This window comes from Neoarius graeffei, chromosome 18, assembly GCF_027579695.1.
Source record: "Neoarius graeffei isolate fNeoGra1 chromosome 18, fNeoGra1.pri, whole genome shotgun sequence".
Classification (NCBI taxonomy): domain Eukaryota; kingdom Metazoa; phylum Chordata; class Actinopteri; order Siluriformes; family Ariidae; genus Neoarius; species Neoarius graeffei.
Genome location: NC_083586.1, coordinates 22,213,219 through 22,234,282, shown reverse-complemented (window position 1 = coordinate 22,234,282; position 21,064 = coordinate 22,213,219). Strand labels below are relative to the sequence as shown.

At 40.5% G+C, this 21,064-nt stretch overlaps 1 protein-coding gene across 1 annotated transcript in view; it reads left to right on the top strand.

Moving 5' to 3' along the window:
* Window positions 1–21,064, top strand: part of grin2ab (glutamate receptor, ionotropic, N-methyl D-aspartate 2A, b) — a 191,662-nt gene that overhangs the window by 130,904 nt on the left and 39,694 nt on the right. The window contains exon 2 of the mRNA XM_060898552.1: window positions 17,303–17,898. Within this exon, the coding sequence (XP_060754535.1) occupies window positions 17,303–17,898 (596 nt within the window). The remainder of the gene's footprint in view (window positions 1–17,302; window positions 17,899–21,064) is intronic.

Genomic DNA, 21,064 nt, shown 5'->3' with positions numbered 1-21,064 from the left:
TCCTTGTTCAGTTTCCTGATCCCTGATTTCCTGTTTCTCGTCTTTGATTCTGCTGAGTCTACGATAGCCTGTTTGTGCCTCGCTCGACCTATTGCCTGTTTCAGCGTTTTACGATTTTGCCTGCCGTTCTGGATTGTTTACCGTCTTCACTTGTATTAATAAACACACCTTCTGCACTTCCATCTGTTTCCCAACCATCTCTGACAGAATACTTCACACTCCCTGACAAAGAGAATGCACATCCTAGGAAGCCCTAGCTAGATTAGCTTTTAAGTTATTCTAGGGCTTCCTGCACCTCTTAACAAATTACATTTACATATATATATTTTTTCTCTACAAAATTCATAGTTTCGGATTTTAACTTACAGTTTATTGATTTTTTTTTTAGTTATACTATATTTTAGTGTTATACTTGTGCTTAGAGGTGTAAATTTAAAAAAATGCTTGCTTGCTTGTACATGTGACAAAAATAAAGGCTTCTTCTTCTTCTTGACATTCACCTGTTCATACGTCATGTTCAGGAACAAACTAATGTTAATGGCGCTAAAACAGCCACCGTCAAATGGTGCAGTTGGAGTCTTGTTCTCGGACTCAACTTGGATCAATAGTGGACTCGACTCAAAGGTTTTTTTAATGACTCGGACTCGAACACTGGGGACTCGAGCCTGGACTCAGACTTGAGGTTTAGTGACTCGACTACAACACTAGAAAGTACAAACTCATGGACAAGAAATAAATTTTAAAAAGTTAACACGCACACTTTCTTATTAATCATTTTGTCCTTGAACAGAAAGAAAGAAAGAAAGAAAGAAAGAAAGAAAGAAAGAAAGAAAGAAAGAAAGAAAGAAAGAAAGAAAGTGTAAACTTGCATCGTAATGAAAGCAGATGAGGAGCAGCACCTGGTGGTTATGATACACAACACTCTGGTTTCTCTGGTAGAGAACCAATGAGCAAATTGTCTCCACGTAATTCGTCTCCGTGGTCGACTCGTCTGACGAATTCAAATACAACATTATTCCATTCGAACCATCAGCGCTCCACAGACACGGTAATTACACACAGAGGCTTCAAGTATAAACCTTCAGAAAGTGTAAAAGTCTGTAAATCTACTGAAAATTCATTAGCCTGGACTTCCCTTAGCTCTCGCACATCTCCCCAATCCATGATCAACACCACTACGGCACTGAAACGTGCTCTTTATTCCTCTTTCACGAGTCTGAAGAGCGAGCGCTGACTGCTGTCTCTCAGCTGCCACGCCTTATTGTCTCTTACACAATACGCTTCAGTGTTACATGTCGCATTGTGTCGTCTCCGTTCTCTTCTTTCGCTTTGTGTTGGATGTTCAGACTCATAAAATGATTTTTTTTCCCGCTCTTACTCTGACAATGCGTCCATTTTGCTTTAAACGCTAAGGCAAAAACATCTTTTTTTATAAGGTTTCTTTGCTAACGTTTTGCTCTTCAGTAACATGAGTAACAGTGCGGGGGGGTTATACATTTATAGAATTTGCAAATGATCAAAACGGAGTCAGCGAGTGTCCACGCGAATGCAGAACTCTACTTTCCTCAGTCAGTTTCATACTCATGGACGATCTGATGATGCAACTTCCTGTTGAACTTTAGGACTTATTCCAAAGGAATATTCCAGATACAACCCCGATTCCAAAAAAGTTGGGACAAAGTACAAATTGTAAATAAAAACGGAATGCAATGATGTGGAAGTTTCAAAATTTCATATTTTATTCAGAATAGAACGTAGATGACATATCAAATGTTTAAACTGAGAAAATGTATCATTCAAAGAGAAAAATTAGGTGATTTTAAATTTCATGACAACAACACATCTCAAAAAAGTTGGGACAAGGCCATGTTTCCCACTGTGAGACATCCCCTTTTCTCTTTACAACAGTCTGTAAACGTCTGGGGACTGAGGAGACAAGTTGCTCAAGTTTAGGGATAGGAATGTTAACCCATTCTTGTCTAATGCAGGATTCTAGTTGCTCAACTGTCTTAGGTCTTTTTTGTCGTATCTTCCATTTTATGATGCGCCAAATGTTTTCAATGGGTGAAAGATCTGGACTGCAGGCTGGCCAGTTCAGTACCCGGACCCTTCTTCTACGCAGCCATGATGCTGTAATTGATGCAGTATGTGGTTTGGCATTGTCATGTTGGAAAATGCAAGGTCTTCCCTGAAAGAGACGTCATCTGGATGGGAGCATATGTTGCTCTAGAACATGGATATACCTTTCAGCATTGATGGTGTCTTTCCAGATGTGTAAGCTGCCCATGCCACACGCACTAATGCAACCCCATACCATCAGAGATGCAGGCTTCTGAACTGAGCGCTGATAACAACTTGGGTCGTCCTTCTCCTCTTTAGGCCGAATGACACAGCGTGCCTGATTTCCATAAAGAACTTCAAATTTTGATTTGTCTGACCACAGAACAGTTTTCCACTTTGCCACAGTCCATTTTAAATGAGCCTTGGCCCAGAGAAGACGTCTGCGCTTCTGGATCATGTTTAGATACGGCTTCTTCTTTGAACTATAGAGTTTTAGCTGGCAACGGCGGATGGCACGGTGAATTGTGTTCACAGATAATGTTCTCTGGAAATATTCCTGAGCCCATTTTGTGATTTCCAATACAGAAGCATGCCTGTATGTGATGCAGTGCCGTCTAAGGGCCCAAAGATCACAGGCACCCAGCATGGTTTTCCGGCCTTGACCCTTACGCACAGAGATTCTTCCAGATTCTCTGAATCTTTTGATGATATTATGCACTGTAGATGATGATATGTTCAAACTCTTTGCAATTTTACACTGTCGAACTCCTTTCTGATATTGCTCCACTATTTGTCGGTGCAGAATTAGGGGGATTGGTGATCCTCTTCCCATCTTTACTTCTGAGAGCCGCTGCCACTCCAAGATGCTCTTTTTATACCCAGTCATGTTAATGATCTATTGCCAATTGACCTAATGAGTTGCAATTTGGTCCTCCAGCTGTTCCTTTTTTGTACCTTTAACTTTTCCAGCCTCTTATTGCCCTGTCCCAACTTTTTTGAGATGTGTTGCTGTCATGAAATTTCAAATGAGCCAATATTTAGCATGAAATTTCAAAATGTCTCACTTTCAACATTTGATATGTTGTCTATGTTCTATTGTGAATACAATATCAGTTTTTGAGATTTGTAAATTATTGCATTCCGTTTTTATTTACAATTTGTACTTTGTCCCAACTTTTTTGGAATTGGGGTTGTATTTCACAGGGATGAATGTGTTCAGGGAACAGAGTGAAAATGTCTAAAGAACGAGATGCTCGACAGATTCGCACATTAATTCAACAATGAAACAAGAATTTTAATGACTGCAAATGAAGTTTAGTTCCAGTGAACTCGGACAGTTTAACTGTACTGTACAGGGACACATTTTTTTAAAAAATCTAAATGATTATCTTGAACAATTCCTTGAACCAATTTTATGAAGCTCAGCATTTCAGTATATAAAGGGAAACGTTACGGAACAGAAAAACGGAGCAGTGAAGGACATAGCAGAAATCATTGGTGTGTCTGGTGAGTGTATGTAGCTATAGCAGCTAGCAAAAACGTAACTCAGACTAAAGTGGTGTATAAATTACAGGCTTGTAGTACTTGAGTCTGATTCGGGCCTTAATTCTAAGGACTCGTGACTCGACTTGGACTTGAGCACTGATGACTCAGACTTGGACTCGTGCATTCGGACTCATAAATTGGAGACGAGGCCTCTGATTTTTTGGAACATGCCATAATAATTTGGCACAAGATATTTATATCTACATTAATTTTTGTCCCAATTTCGTGTAAGAGTGTCACACCTGCGCGCCTTGGCGCGTGCATCAGATAGACTCTCGGGCGCGCTCTGGACAGCGCACGTGCCAAGCGGACTCTCACACGTGTGCCGTAAACGACTCGCACCTGCACAGGATTAAAGCGCAATCAGCCCGCCGATATAAAAAGTGTGAACACACACTTGCTTTGCGAAGTATTGAGTTGCATTGCTGACACATTACCGAGCCCTATTTCCTTGTTTGGTTTCCTGATCCCTGATTTCCTGTTTCTTGTCTTTGATTCTGCCGAGTCTACGATAGATTGCCTGTTTCAGCGTTTTACGATTTTGCCTGCTGTTCTGGATTGTTTACCATCTTCACTTGTATTAATAAACACACTTTCTGCACTTACATCTGTCTCCCAACCATCTCTGACAGAATACTTCACACTCCCTGACAAAGAGAAGCACATTCACCTGTTCATACGTCATGTTCAGGAATAAACTAATGTTAATGGCGCTGAAACAGCCGCCGTCACATGGTGCGGTTGGAGTCTTGTTCTCGGACTCGACTCTGACTTGAATTTTTTTTTTAACCCTTTGATGCAAAACATATGCACACCCCTTCTAACGCACAACATGGGTCAAAAATGACCCGCATTCATTTTCCAGGTTATTTCATGCTGACTGAGTTTTTCTTTGCTCTATCTTTTGAAATCAATTTATTTTATGATTGAATATTCCAAGTATTCTTTAAATATCTTGTTTTTAATTACCAAAATCATTAATTTAATTTTTTCTTTCCTACTTTATGAACAAAAATACTTTTTATATTACTACACATGGGTCATCCAAGTGTGATTTAAAATTAAATGTCTTAATACTATAATAATAATTTGTTTCAAGTAATTACTTTAGCAGTGAATGGGGCCAGTTATTTATTTATTAACTATGTAGTTAGCTAAGCCAACTACAATAAAATTAGCTAACTAAAGTAGAATATGTCAACAGCTCGGTAGCTAATAGTAATTACTTTTAACTTTCTGACAAGTAATCGACTCACTCTCAAGGGAACCTAAACATCATCAATTTTTTTCTAAGGTAATGTTCGAACAATTGAAAAACATTACTTGCATGTATGAGATGGGCAAAGGGCGCCGTGCTGAGCTGTGAAATGTCTGACACAAGCACAATTCACAGTTCCCACCAAACGCTGGAGTAAATGCATGCGGGTCGGTTCTGACCCATGTGTGTAAACTTGATGTAGAATTACAAAAGCTGTGCTTGTTCATAACTTAAGAAAGGAAAAATAAAAATGATGATTTGTGCTAAACAAAAACAAGATATTTCCTGCATATTTGGAAAAGGAAATGACAAAATGAATTTATTTCAAAAGTATATCATAGAAACACTCAGCCATACATGAAATAACCTGGAAAATGAATGCAGGTCGTTTTTGACCCATGTTGTGCATTAGAAGGGTAGTGATACAAAAAGGGTTTTTATTCAAAAAGTAAGAAAGGAAAAAATAAAATAAGGATGTATGATGATCAAAAACAAGTTAATTGAGGAATACCTTGAATACTCATCTCTCATCTCATTATCTCTAGCCGCTTTATCCTGTTCTACAGGGTTGCAGGCAAGCTGGAGCCTATCCCAGCTGACTACGGGCGAAAGGCGGGGTACACCCTGGACAAGTCGCCAGGTCATCACAGGGCTGACACATAGACACAGACAACCATTCACACTCACATTCACACCTACGGTCAATTTAGAGTCACCAGTTAACCTAACCTGCATGTCTTTGGACTGTGGGGGAAACCGGAGCACCTGGAGGAAACCCACGCGGACAACATGCAAACTCCGCACAGAAAGGCCCTCGCCGGCCACGGGGCTCGAACCCAGGATCTTCTTGCTGTGAGGCGACAGCGCTAACCACTACACCACCGTGCCGCCCAACTTGAATACTGAATGATGGAATTAATTTATTGCAAAGATATAGAAGATAAAAACTCAGCCGGGTCACTTTTGACCCATGTTTTGCATCAAAGGGTTAATGACTCGGACTTGAACACTGGGGACCCGAGACTGGACTCGGACTCGAGGTTTAGTGACCCGACTACAACACTGATAAATTGTATATTGGTTTGTAGGAATTACATTTCACTGGCTGAAGTTTTTCAGCGGAACTTGAAAGAAAAACCAGGCAGGCCACGCCCACAAGAGACAAACTTGTTACTCGCTAATTAGTGCTACAGGTTTTTTCCCTTTTATTCATGCTGTAAAGAGATTTATCTGAGAATTTATCCTGCGTTTGAATCATCTTTTATCTCTAAAGTCAAGAATCAGTAGAATCAACCTCGTAGAGTCACAGTAAACGAACCTGAACGTTGCTCTGCTCCAACGACGACGAGTCTGATGGAGTCGTAAAGGAAAAAAAGTCACGCTTTGATCGTATAAAGTTCAGCAGGTCATGTTTGAGAAGAGAGAAGCAGTAACAGAGTTCACTGACGGAGGGATACGCAACTCTGTGCCACACTGACGGGAATTCAAGTCCTGTGTGCAACATAGCACAAGTTATTTATTTATTTAAATATTAACCCTTCTCTGGGTGTGTGTGTGTGTGTGATCAATGGCTGACACCTGAAGAGAGAGTAGGCCTTGCCGATTAGACATGCTCGTGTGTGTGTGTGTGTGTGTCCCCCTGGTCCAGTTCATCCTTGAGCCTTTCACATGCTGCACAGCTGCTTTAACTGCGTCCACATCGTTTTATACAGAAACCAATAAACATGTAGCTGAGGACATTGTACTGATTCACGACCTGCTGCCGAGAGAACGACCGGAACCCAAGGTGGATTATCTCCATATCAGGGACTTTAAACAGCAATGGCTGTAGTGACATCATGCAATTTTTTTTCTCCCATGATTCATTGATTTTTATGTGATGTTGATGATTGATTTTTTTTTATAGCATGCACACACAACTGATTCATTTTAAGGTGATTTGTTTCTACGCGATTCATTTATTTTCATATGATTCTGACACATGATTCATTATTTATGTGATTTTTAAACATTATTAGAATATTTACAGATGATTTTTACACAATTCATTTATTAAAGCTGTTTTTTTTTTTTTTTTGCTTTATAAAGTAATTTATTTTCGCATAATTTTTTTTCCTAACTATTAATTTTTTCACATATGATTTTTTTATCCCCTGCCCAAACGAAGTTTGGCAGGGGATATAGAAATGGATTCTCTCCATCCGGTCTTGTTTTCATTTCTGAGCCATACATTTAAAACTACTGAAGATATCTTCATGAAACTTGGTATACAGTGGTGCTTGAAAGTTTGTGAACCCTTTAGAAGTTTCTATATTTCTGCATAAATATGACCTAAAACAACATTAGATTTTCACACAAGTCCTGAAAGTAGATAAAGAGAACCCAGTTAAACAAATGAGACAAAAATATTATACTTGGTCATTTATTTGTTGAGGAAAATGATCCAGTGTTGCATATCTGTGAGTGGCAAAAGTAGGTGAACCTGTGCTTTCAGTATCTGGTATGACCCGCTTGTGCAGCAATAATTGCAACTAAATGTTTCCGGTAACTGTTGATCAGTCCTGCACACCGACTTGGAGGAATTTTAGCCCGTTCCTCCATACAGAACAGCTTCAACTCTGGGATGTTGGTGGGTTTCCTTACATGAACTGCTCGTTTCAGGTCCTTCCACGACATTTCGACTGGATTAAGGTCAGGACTTTGACTTGGCCATTCCAAAGCATTAACTTTATTCTTCTTTAACCATTCTTTGGTAGAACGATTTGTGTGCTTAGGGTGGTTGTCTTGCTGCATGACCCACCTTCTCTTGAGATTCAGTTCATGGACAGATGTCCTGACATTTTCCTTTCGAATTCGCTGGTATAATTCAGAATTCATTGTTCCATCAACAATGGCAAGCCGTCCTGGCCCAGATGCAGCAAAACAGGCCCAAACCATGATACTACCACCACCATGTTTCACAGATGGGATAAGGTTCTTGTGCTGGAATGCAGTGTTTTCCTTTTTCCAAACATAACGCTTCTCATTTAAACCAAAAAGTTCTATTTGGGTCTCATCCGTCCACAAAACATTTTTCCAATAGCCTTCTGGCTTGTCCACGTGATCTTTAGCAAACTGCAGACAAGCAGCAATGTTCTTTTTGGAGAGCAGTGGCTTTCTCCTTGCAACCCTGCCATGCACACCATTGTTGTTCAGTGTTCTCCTGATGGTGGACTCATGAACATTAACATTAACCAATGTGAGAGAGGCCTTCAGTTGCTTAGAAGTTACCCCAAGGTCCTTTGTGACCTCGCTGACTATTACACGCCTTGCTCTTGGAGTGATCTTTGTTGGTCAACCACTCCTGGGGAGGGTAACAATAGTCTTGAATTTCCTCCATTTGTACACAATCTGTCTGACTGTGGATTGGTGGAGTCCAGACTCTTTAGAGATGGTTTTGTAACCTTTTCCAGCCTGATGAGCATCAACAACGCTTTTTCTGAGGTCCTCAGAAATCTCCTTTGTTTGTGACATGATACACTTCCACAAACATGTGTTGTGAAGATCAGACTTTGATAGATCCCCGTTCTTTAAATAAAACAGGGTGCCCACTCGTACCTGATTGTCATCCCATCGATTGAAAACACTTGACTCTAATTTCACTTCAAATTAACTGCTAATCCTAGAGGTTCACATACTTTTGCCACTCACAGATATGTAATATTGGATCATTTTCCTCAATAAATAAATGACCAAGCATAATATTTTTTGTCTCATTTGTTTAACTGGGTTCTCTTTATCTACTTTTAGGACTTGTGTGAAAATCTGCTGATGTTTTAGGTCATATTTATGCAGAAATGTAGAAAATTCTAAAGGGTTCACAAACTTTCAAGCACCACTGTGCATATCAAGCAACATGTGAACTGGTGCCTTTTGCCATTTTGGATTTTTGAAAAAAAAACAGTCTTTAAAAATTTTACATAAAAATTAGATTTTGACTTAGTTTCTAAGAGCAATGATCGTTTCCGGAGCATATATCCAAAACTATTCATGATACGGATTTGAAACTTGGTATACATGTTAACAAGGTGATGTAGATGTTCCTTTTCCTCCTAAGAAATTTGAGAAAATTGAATTTTTCATGTTTCCATGGAAACAGTTTCAGACTGAGTCTCTCAGGTTAGTCTTAGGGGTAGGTTTTGTTTCCAGAGCAGAACTTGAAAACTATGAGTGGTACGGTCTTGAAAGTTGGTATATGTGTTGATTAAGTAATGTATATGTGCCTTTTGGTACTAAGAAATGTGAGAAATTTTAATTTTTAGCTCACCTGGACCAAAGGTCTGGTGGGTTTATACCATGGGCTGCTGAGGTCAGTGTAAAGACGTAGGGTTGGTTTCCTGCAGCAGAACTTGAAAAATGTGACAAATAAAATCTTGAAACTTGGTATATAGGGCAGGGGATATAGATGACTCTGGCTTCTTGTTTTTTTTTTACCTGAATCATTTCTTTTTTCAGGATTTGATCATTTTCACACGATTCGTTTATTTCCAGTAAATTGTGGTTTTTTTTTTTTTTAATTGCTTTGTGCATAATCTCAGCGATCCTACAGATGATATGATTTTATACGATGCCTACAGGACTGTTCACTCCAATCAGTAAAATTTGTCACATTGTAAGTGTCTTTGCCCGAACTGCGAAAAGTGTAAATAATATTCGAATTCAGCATTGACGTTTTGCCGAGTACAGCTCAGCGTTTCCTTCCACCACAGCAGTCTTTATTTGCTGCCATCGTTGCTGTAAAGTCCCCGATATGTACAGGATGAGAGACGATTGGTATAAATGAAAAAATAATAATAAAAAGATGCCGATAGAGTAAATCAATATAATTTTGGATTTGTGTGGAACCGAGTGGTAACCGTGTGGGAGAGACGTGATGCTGGGGCTGATTTCTTTCTCCCACAGGCTGTAGTAGTGTCATGCAGCCAATCAGTGACAGCCTTGCTAGTCAGGTGATCACACAGAGGGACACGCCCCTTGATCTGATGCAGTGATTGAGAAGGGCTTCTGTGGGGTTTGTTTGTTTGTTTTCCTGACAGACGACAATTTTTCTGTTTTCGGTGAAAATGTTTGCTCTTCACGGCAGTCGAACAAACCAGAATTCATGACCACGCTGCTAGTTTGAGTGTCGAGATCCTGATCTAGCTCAGGTTTCTGCGAGTGTAGTAAGTAACAGGAGATGATTTTCTCCTCGATGTTCAGTGCTGCATCCTGCATCCATTTTTCTCTCTTAAGTGGAACTCTGTTGAAGCTTGAAGCTCAGACAGGAATATAATATAAACCCCATTTTCTATACCTGCTTAACCCATTTACGTGAGTGCCACAGTGTGCATAACTCCTGTCTTTTAATCCGACTCCCGCCGTGTCTCGGGATATCTGTGTGTATGCGTGCACGGCTATTCATGAGCTGAATGAGTTTTGAAGCGCATAAACGACTCCGTGTTTCACGCAGTAATTCTGTCACCTTTTAAAGACGCAGTCATTACTCTGAAGTCACTCAGCTGGTGGCTGCAGCACTGCTCCAGGCTGAGCTTTCTCTTATTCTCTCTCTCTCTCTCTCTCTCTCTCTATCTCTGTGATGTTTTCACTGACGACGAGAATTCAATCTTCTCCACACAATATCACACCATCACGATTTACGACTCTATCGTGTAGATGAACTCTGCCATTTAACACTGGAGTAAACCAATGGCAGATTATTACTCAAAATCACTCCAATAAAGCCGTCTCATATTTTCCACCAATAAAAACATCAGATCTGGAACGCTCCGATATTAACCGGCACTGCCTGGAAGCTCCACCCACTTTCCCCAATCTCACGTGCTCTCCAGTAGACAGGTTGCAGGGCGTTCTCTGTATTTCCATCTCTGTAAATTATTCATATTTTGAATTCATTAAACATGAAATAAAATTTAACAATTTAGGTTCAACGTAAACAACATTAAACACATGAACAGTTAACAGCAGTGAGCTCTATTTATTACAGATCTCATCTCATTATCTCTAGCCGCTTTATCCTGTTCTACAGGGTCGCAGGCAAGCTGGAGCCTATCCCAGCTGACTACGGGCGAAAGGCGGGGTACACCCTGGACAAGTCGCCAGGTCATCACAGGGCTGACACATAGACACAGACAACCATTCACACTCACATTCACACCTACGGTCAATTTAGAGCCACCAGTTAACCTAACCTGCATGTCTTTGGACTGTGGGGGAAACTGGAGCACCCGGAGGAAACCCACGCGGACACGGGGAGAACATGCAAACTCCGCACAGAAAGGCCCTCGCCGGCCACGGGACTCGAACCCGGACATTCTTGCTGTGAGGCGACAGCGCTAACCACTACACCACCGTGCCGCCGAATAAACAGTCAATGCTTGCTTTTTTTTTTATAGTGCTGCTTGAAAGTTTGTGAACCCTTTAAAATATTCTACAGTACTGTGCGAAAGTCTCAGGCACCCTATATATATTTTTTTTTTCATATAAACCTTGTTATAGATTTCTATTTTATGACTTCTACATTATCGAGTCAGTACAAAAACATTTTAGAGTCCAAACTTTGGTTTTCCAGCACAAAATTTAAATGGTACAGAAAAAAAGTTGGCATCTGAGCAGCATATTCCAAACATAATGAAGCTGCTGGGTTTTGGTGCAAAATGAAGAAGCGAGTGTGACAGTCAAAGTGTCCAGAAGAACTGTGGCTAGTTCTGGAAGATGCTCAGTAAAACCTACAGCTCATTTCCGCATAAAACTGCACTCACTGGACCTCAGACTACTATTTTTTTAAAGGGATCCTCCATGGCGGATTTATTCTCAAAAGTATTTTATGTAAATGTAGTCATAGATTTCAAAAATCAAACTTCTATTTTCGGAGATCAAATAGTGTTTGAGAAAAATAGATTTTCTTTAAAAATGTCAGATGGGCTTCCCGCAGTAGTGACGTCTGCGATGACGTCAGGTAGTGGTCGCCTGGAACAACTCAGCTGTTTATATACTCTGTTCACATCGTAGTTTTGCTAGTTTTACAAGTATTTTACCGAATTTATCAGTTTTGAAATAAATATGCCTCATTGTGTAGCATATAAATGCCACAGTGATGCTAAAGAGAAAGCACAAGCTGGAACGAGACTGCATTTCCACAGAGAAAATGCAAAGTGTGCTTTCTCAGCTGTAGCAGAGTGTATAGTGTAGCGTGTGTGGCTGCGCACTCTAAAATCTCGGTGTTAAGTCGCTCGGTGTGCAGCTGAGCTCTAAAATCTCTGTTTTAAACCATGCTACACACTGTCTTTGTTAATTTACCCAGCACCAGCTGAAGATCATGTTAAAAAAAAAAAAAGATTTTAGACTGCAAAGTGTCATGTCATGCTGCGAGTTGAGCCATTTTAAACCGAGATCTTAGAGTGCGCAGCCATACACACTACACTCTCTCTCTCTCTCACACACACACACACACACGATACACACACTTTGCCACACACACTTTCTGTTTTTTATTTTGGAGCACGAAGTCCCATGTCTGATCCAGTTTCTGTCAGGGACATTTTGCCACCCCCCAACCCTAACCTCAGTAATGAAAAGGAAACTTTTTGGCTCTTTTTTTTTTTCTTAGCACAACAGCAATTTTCCTATGGGGACCATCCAAATGTCCCCACGAGGTCAAAATTGTCAGATTTTACTACCCTTGTGGGTACATCTGGTCCCCAGTAGTATATAAAAGCGCACACACACACACACACACACACACACACACACACACTTTATGTAGATCATGTAAAAAAAAAATAAAAAATTTATAGCGCGAGGTCTCATGTCTGATCCAGTTTCTGTCGGTGACCCTCTGCTACAGCTGAGGAAGCACACTTTAAATGTTCTCTGCAGAAATGCAGTCTAGTTCCAGCTTGTGCTTTCTTTTTAGCATCACTGTGGCATTTATGTGCCACACAATGAGGGATACTTATTTAAAAACTGATAAATTGGGTAAAATACTTGTAAAACTAGCAAAACTACGATATACAGTGGTGCTTGAAAGTTTGTGAACCCTTTAGAATTTTCTACATTTCTGCATAAATATGATCTAAAACATCATCAGATTTTCACACAAGTCCTAAAAGTAGATAAAGAGAACCCAGTTAAACAAACGAGACAAAAATATTATACTTGGTCATTTATTTACATATCTGTGAGTGGCAAAAGTATATGAACCTCTAGGGGTTAGCAGTTAATTTGAAGGTGAAATTAGAGTCAGGTGTTTTCAATCAATGGGATGACAATCAGGTGTGAGTGGGCACCCTGTTTTATTTAAAGAACAGGGATCTGTCAAAGTCTGATCTTCACAACACGTGTTTGTGGAAGTGTATCATGGCACGAACAAAGGAAATTTCTGAGGACCTCAGAAAAAATGTTGTTGATGCTCATCAGGCTGGAAAAGGTTACACAACCATCTCTAAAGAGTTTGGACTCCACCAATCCACAGTCAGACAGATTGTGTACAAATGGAGGAAATTCAAGACTATTGTTACCCTCCCCAGGAGTGGTCGACCAACAAAGATCACTCCAAGAGCAAGGTGTGTAATAGTTGGCGAGGTCACAAAGGACCCCAGGGTAACTTCTAAGCAACTGAAGGCCTCTCTCACATTGGTTAATGTTAATGTTCATGAGTCTACCATCAGGAGAACACTGAACAACAATGGTGTGCATGGCAGGATTGCAAGGAGAAAGCCACTGCTCTCCAAAAAGAACATTGCTGCTCGTCTGCAGTTTGCTAAAGATCACGTGGACAAGCCAGAAGGCTATTGGAAAAATGTTTTGTGGACGCATGAGACCAAAACAGAACTTTTTGGTTTAAATGAGAAACATTATGTTTGGAGAGAGGAAAACACTGCATTCCAGCATAAGAACCTTATCCCATCTGTGAAACATGGTGGTTCAAAGGCATGCAGTTAGGTTAATATGGGACGGCCTTTGGCTGAAGTGCCCTTGAGCGAGGCACCTAACTCCCAACTGCTCCCCAGGCGCTGTTAGCATAGCTGCCCACTGCTCTGGGTATGTGTGTGTGCTCATTGCTTACGTGTGTGTGCATGTGTGTGTTCACTGCTTCAGATGGGTTAAATGCAGAGAGGAATTTCACAAGCATGTGATGAATAAAGTTGTTGTTGTTCTTCTTCTTCTTTTTCTTCTTCTTCTGGTAGTATCATGGTTTGGGCCTGTTTTGCTGCATCTGGGCCAGGACGGCTTGCCATCATTGATGGAATAATGAATTATGAATTATACCAGCAGATTCTAAAGGAAAATGTCAGGACTGAATCTCAAGAGAAGGTGGGTCATGCATCAAGGCAACGACCCTAAGCACACAAGTTGCTCTACCAAAGAATGGTTAAAGAAGAATAAAGTTCATGTTTTGGAATGGCCAAGTCAAAGTCCTGACCTTAATCCAATCGAAATGTTGTGGAAGGACCTGAAGCGAGCAGTTCATGTGAGGAAACCCACCAACATCCCAGAGTTGAAGCTGTTCTGTACGGAGGAACGGGCTAAAATTCCTCCAAGCCGGTGTGCAGGACTGATCAACAGTTACCGGAAACGTTTAGCTGCAGTTATTGCTGCACAAGGGAGTCACACCAGATACTGAAAACACAGGTTCACATACTTTTGCCACTCACAGATATGTAATATTGGATCATTTTCCTCAATAAATAAATGACCAAGTATAATATTTTTGTCTCATTTGTTTAACTAGGTTCTCTTTATCTACTTTTAGGACTTGTGTGAAAATCTGATGTTGTTTCAGGTCGTATTTATGCAGAAATATAGAAAATTCTCAAGCGTTCACAAACTTTCAAACACCACTGTAAATAGAGAATATAAAACAGCTGAGTTGCTCCAAGCAACCGCTACATGACATCATTGCATACGTCACCACCGCAGGAAGCCCATCTGACATTTTCAAGAAAATTCATTTTTCTCTAACACTATTTAGTGTCCGAAAATAAAAGTTTGATTTTTGAAATCTGAGACAACTTTTACTAAAAATAAGGTTGAGAATAAATCCACTGGAGGATCCCTTTAAAGCAAAGGGCCATCTCACACCACATATTGACTTTGTCTCATTTATTATGGTTTACTGATGACCGTTTATAGTATTTTTTAAAGTTGAAACATTTCATTATTTTTGAGCTATTTTTGTTCGACAGCTTTTCTTTATTTGTGCCTAAGACTTCTGCACAAGACTGCTGTATATACGTCTGTCTAAATATCACCGAAAATATCAGATTTTCACACAAGTGCTAAAAGTAGATAACGAACCCAGTTAAACAAATGAGACAAAAATATTATGCTGTCATTTATTTATTGAGGAAAATGATCCATATTCCAGATCAGTGAGTGGCAAAAGTGTATGAAGCTTTACTTTCAGTGTCTGACGTGAGCTCCTTGTGCAGTAATAACTGCAGCTGAACATTTGTGGTAACTGTGGATCAGATCCTGCACATGGCTTTGACTTGGCCATTCCAAAACATTTAACTTTCTTCTTCTTTTATCATTCTTTGGTAGAACAACTTACGTGTTTCCTCTTGAGATTCAGTTCACGGACAGATGTCCTGACATTTTCCTTTAGAATGCTCTCAAATAATTCAGAACTTATTGTTCCATCAATGACAGCAAGCCACCCTGGACCAGATGCAGCAAAACAGCCCCAAACCATGATACTGATACAACCACCACCATGTGTTCTCATCCATCCATAAAACCTTCCCAAAAGCCTTCTGGTTTGTCTGCATGATCTTTAGCAAACTAATGTTCTTTTTGGAGAGCAGTCTCCAAAAAGCTTTCTCCTTACAACCCTGCCACGTACACCACTGTTCTTCGGTGTTCTCCTGATGGTGGACTCATGAACATGAACATTAGCCAATGTGAGAGAGGTCTTTAGTTGTTTAGAAGTTACTGTGGGTTCCTCTGTGACCTCACGGACACGGGCGCAGATAGAGGGGGGGACGGGTGGGATTCGTCCCACCCAGATTTAAATTCACCTCGTTCGGTCCCCCCCACTTATAGGGAGGAAAAAACGTCTATGCTGTCTTTCTTTGCATAAGGCAAACCTCACGGAAAAATCAAAAGACTAATTACCATTCGGTTTATTGAGGTGCACAGCAGTACATACATAGTTGCAACAACTCACATAAAACAAAACAAAGACTGATATTCGGTTGGTTGAGCTGCGCAGACTGCACAGGTTGCGAGCTCGAGCTTGGTTGCTATGGTTACCCACAACAAGTTTGACAGGCATATCGGGGACAGCTCCTAGTTCAGGACCCCAACACGGCATGATGAAGGGTGCCAAACCGAAAAGGCAGAAAACGATTGCATCGTTTTTTCAAAAAACAACGACTGTAAGTAAACTGTGCCTTACTTTATCATATCACCTTGCAATTTTTTGATAGTCTGTTCAAAGTAATGTCGTAGTGAAAGTAAAACCGTACGGAGTAGAGATGCCTTTCTGGTAGCCTCCTTCTTTCGGTGGTAGCCTGTAGATACAGTGCTCAGAAGGCAGTTTTAATGTTTAACCTGGCGTTCCCTGCCATAATTTCAGCGAGCATATTGTTTCATAAGGAAACTTTGCGAAGAGTTGTTGACTGGCTGCCGCTCACGCAACACACAGGCATAGTTAGAAGGTCAGGATGCACTGGTTTACACTTTACACACACACACGTAGGCTACGTGGGGGTGGGGTTGGTTTGCTGGCAGCTTTGTCCCCCCCAGTTCAAAAAACGTATCTGCGCCCCTGCTCACGGACTATTATACACCTTGCTCTTGGAGTGATCTTTGTTGGCCCACCACTCCATAGGAAGGTAACAGTGCTCCTGAAGTTCCTCCATCTGTGTGACTGTGGATTGGTTTGGAGTCCAAACTCTTTCATGGTTTTGTAACCGTTTCCAGCCTGATGAGCATCAACAACTTTTTCTGAGCTCCTCAGAAATCTCCTTTGTTGGTGCCATGATACACGTCCACTAGCATGTATTGTGAAGATCAGACTTTGATAGATCTCTGTTCTTTAAATAAAACAGCATGAACGCTCTCCTGATTGTAACCCATTGACTGAAAACACCTAACTCTAATTTCACCTTCAAATTAATTCCTAATCCTAGGGGTTCACATACTTTTGTCACTCACTGACATGTAACATTGGATCATTTTCCTCAATAAATTAATAAATGACCAAGTGTAAAATTTTTGTCTGATTTGTTTAATTGGGTTCTCATTTGCTACTTTTAGGACCGATGATATTCTAGGTCATATTTATGCGGAAATATAGAAAATTCTAAAGGGTTCAAGGTGAATATCATCTTCTGGATGATTAAATTGTGTATTTTGATTGTTTTAAATAGTAAATCTGTAATTTCTTCTTCCCAGGATGCCAGCTCATCTTTTTTCCAGTTCAGCGCTTCACTCCATCAAGAAGCCCTGCTCATGCTGGCTGTCATGGAGGAATATGACTGGCACGTGTTCTCCGTGGTAACGACCAGGTTCCCCGGCCACCAGGAGTTTGTAACGACAATCCGCGTGACTGTGGAGCACAGTTTCGTCCGCTGGGACCTGCAGAGCGTGGTGACGCTAGACGGCGTTGGTGAGCCTGAGGACAGAGCACATGTGCAGCTCAAGCGTATCCAGTCGCCTGTCATTCTGCTCTACTGCTCCAAGGACGAGGCCGAGCTGGTGATGGTCGAGGCCCGATCACTCGGGTTGGTGGGCGCTGGCTTCGTGTGGATCGTTCCCAGTCTTACATCTGGCAACCCAGAGCGTACACCTGAAACCTTTCCCCCAGGAATGATTTCCATAGCGTATGACGAGTGGGACTATCCACTGGAAACCCGTGTGAGGGACGCGGTGGGGATTTTCAGTCACGCTGCAGCCACCATGTTTCGAGAGCAAGGCCGCATACCAGATGGAACGGTCAGCTGCTCAGGTCAAGCAGAGAAGTCAGACGTTCCTCCAAGTGCATTACGCAGGTAAAGTCAATATTTTAAGCTTAAATATGTGGTTTAGTAGATTACGTCCCCACCTACCCATCTGGTGTCTGTACAAACTCCTCAATCTCTTCAAAGCATATGAACCCTCTGAGGTCGAGAGCTTCTCCGGTGAAGCTCAGCAGGTTTAAAATGAGTAGGTCATGCATTTAGATAAATACCTTTGCGAGTTTTTATCACACAAGCATTATAAACAAGCATGATATTGACAGAAACTTTATACTTTACACTTTCCTATGTGCCCACTGCCAAGTAATATTATATATTTTTTAAATGACCTAAATTAGATGAAACATAAAACTTGTCACCTTCCTCAGTCACACTGTAGTTGGCACGCTGAGCACCCACTTACACATTCATAAAAGACTGTTCACATGGTAACAGCATGATGATAACTTTCATTCTTTTGTTTTCACTTGGTTTCTGTTTCATGGTGGGAACGCCCACTGTAAACAGGATAAAAAATGTCAGCCATAGTTTAGGCTACCTGTTTGGAGGTAAAATTTGTTGAGATGGCACGCCGATTTGCGAGATGGCGTTTCGGATTATTCAGGACAGCGATTCAATTCATGATTCAATTCATGGTTCAGGACAGCAATTCAATTTCAGCGGTTCATCGGCTCTTGAAAACTGCGACACTGACAATGAGCAATGTCATTTTGATCTTTGACTTGATCCAGCCGAAGATCAACTCGAGTAAGTGTAAATATTTCTCCTATTTATTATGAGCAGATCGGTTGATATGCGTGCGCTGTAGCACATACCGTACACAGGAAAAGTGACTGAGCAATTTTTCCAGACTTTGAGTTTAGAGAGTAAAATTTGGAGTTGGAGTGGGAGCAAAATTACAGAGTAATTGTGTAACAGAGTAACAGAGTTGGTTGTGGCTCTGAACTGAGTAAAATAGTACAAGAGTTAATTTCAAGACACACTGAATAGAGTAAAACTTTTAAAAATACCAGATAAATGAAGCTGTTGTAACAAGCAGTTTTAGAATGGTGTTGGAATGTGTGAAAAAACATGACCTTACCCATTGGGACAAACCGTTTTGATCACTTGACCTGATGGGATTAAGTGTTGGCAGTGGGAGGGGTTTTCACTCTTCTCACTGAATGGAATGGAAAATTTTACCCTTCTGATTTGAATATCTCTCCCACTGCCAACCCTTTATCCCAAAACAATAGGACATACATTTTTTGATGGCCAATTAATTGTCCAAATCAGTGGAGCAGATTTAAGTTTTTGTGCTTGATCCATTCCTAAGACTGAACAGAATCACCTCAAGTGATCAAAGGGCAATTCCATGTAAATGTCAACCTCACCATGCAAAAATAAAGCAACATGTAATACATCAAAACCACTCCCAGAGATATCACCTAGGCAATAAACAAATAAATACATACATAAATAAATATTTTGATCACCTAATGTGTCACTGTCAGTCTTTCTTTCTTATAATGTAAAACCCAAGCTAAAATCAACTTTGATCATGTACAATTCTATATTATTGCCACAAGCCACAGAAATGTATGCTAAAATCCACAAAACAGCAAAACAATAGCCATCCTAAATATTATTTAAGAACTTTGAGTTTTAGCTGATATTTAGAAAGTTTTTCAAAGGGTTATGGTGGTTAAATTGCTGATTTTCTAAACGTATGCCATGTCTATTTCAGACGCGTCACATCCATAACGGAATTTCGTCACATCCATAACGCTGACTTTTCCTTCCGAAACTCTGCATGAAATACAAAATATTTTAAACAAAGATTTTTTAATATTCACCTTGGACCCCTCTATCAAATGGATATCTCCATTTCGACATTAGGTTTACAATTTCACAGAGTTTGATAAAAATGTACAGTCACCCAAGAAAAGTGATACTTTCACATCCATAACGCATCTTTTATTGGCGTTTTCTGGCATGCCCTAGATGTACTATGGGAATTGCTCTTGTTCTATCACTTCTCCAGTATGGTACAGCCTTAAAATATGCAACACCTGTTTAAATACTGGGAGACAATAAAACATGCACTGGGTCATTTGTTGCCATTTTGAGTTCAAGTGTCACGTCCATAACCCTGGAATTGCTCCAAAACGGTTTGACACAATGGGTAAGGTCATGTTTTTTCACACATTCCAGCACAGTTCTAAAACTGCTTCTTACAACATCTTCATTTATCTGTTTTTTTAAAGTAATGAATGAGTGCTGAATACAAAAAAGTCATATGGCTTTGAAAATAGGGGAGAGCGGGGTAAGATGAGCCAGGGGGTAAGCTGAGCCACCCCCTGTTTCTAAGAAACAGTAAACAAATGTGACCATGTGACCACATTCAAAGGGGGGCGGGACCATTTACTTACACTTGTGGAGAGGAGCACCACATGTCAAACTAAGTGAGGGACATATTTATAAAAATGTGTTTTTGTGCTTTCTAAGTCAATTCCATGTTTGTCCACAGTGAAGATGATTTAGAGAAGACAAAAGTAGAATAATATTTAGACACATTAGGGTTAAGTTAGTGGCTTTCTAAGCTATGATATGAATGCTAATAAAAATAATTTTGATTAGCCTAATCCCTTTTATTAGCATTTTTCTACAAAATGGTGGCCACGGGGTAAGATGAGCCATTAGATGTGGGGCAAGTTGAGCCACTGGCTCAACTTACCCCATTGGTGGCTGAGCTTACCCAATATGGATGACACTTAAGTTTTCACATTTACTGGTCATATATGACAACAACATATATATATATATATATATGACATCAGATGAGGAAGACCAGTTGTTAGATGTGGGGGATTATGTTGTGGCAAAATACACGGGGAAGAAGAAAGTGCATTTCTTCATTGGCCAGATAATCAAATTGGATGTCTTCGAAATAGAGGCAAGATTTCTCAAAAGAAGCCGGTCATGCCATGGCTCTGCAAGAAAGCCAACCTTTGTCTTCAAAGAGAAAGATGAGGCTGTCCTGTCAAGACAGGATATTGTGAAAAAATTGCCCCGCCCCTTTACTGTTGGGGGGACAGCACGGAGGGAGAGGCAAATGGTGTTCCCTTGCCATTTGAACGCTTGGAACATTGAATAATGATGAAATGATTGAATGATTGATGGAATGATTGCTGCATGTTTTAGCAATGTTTTAACCTAC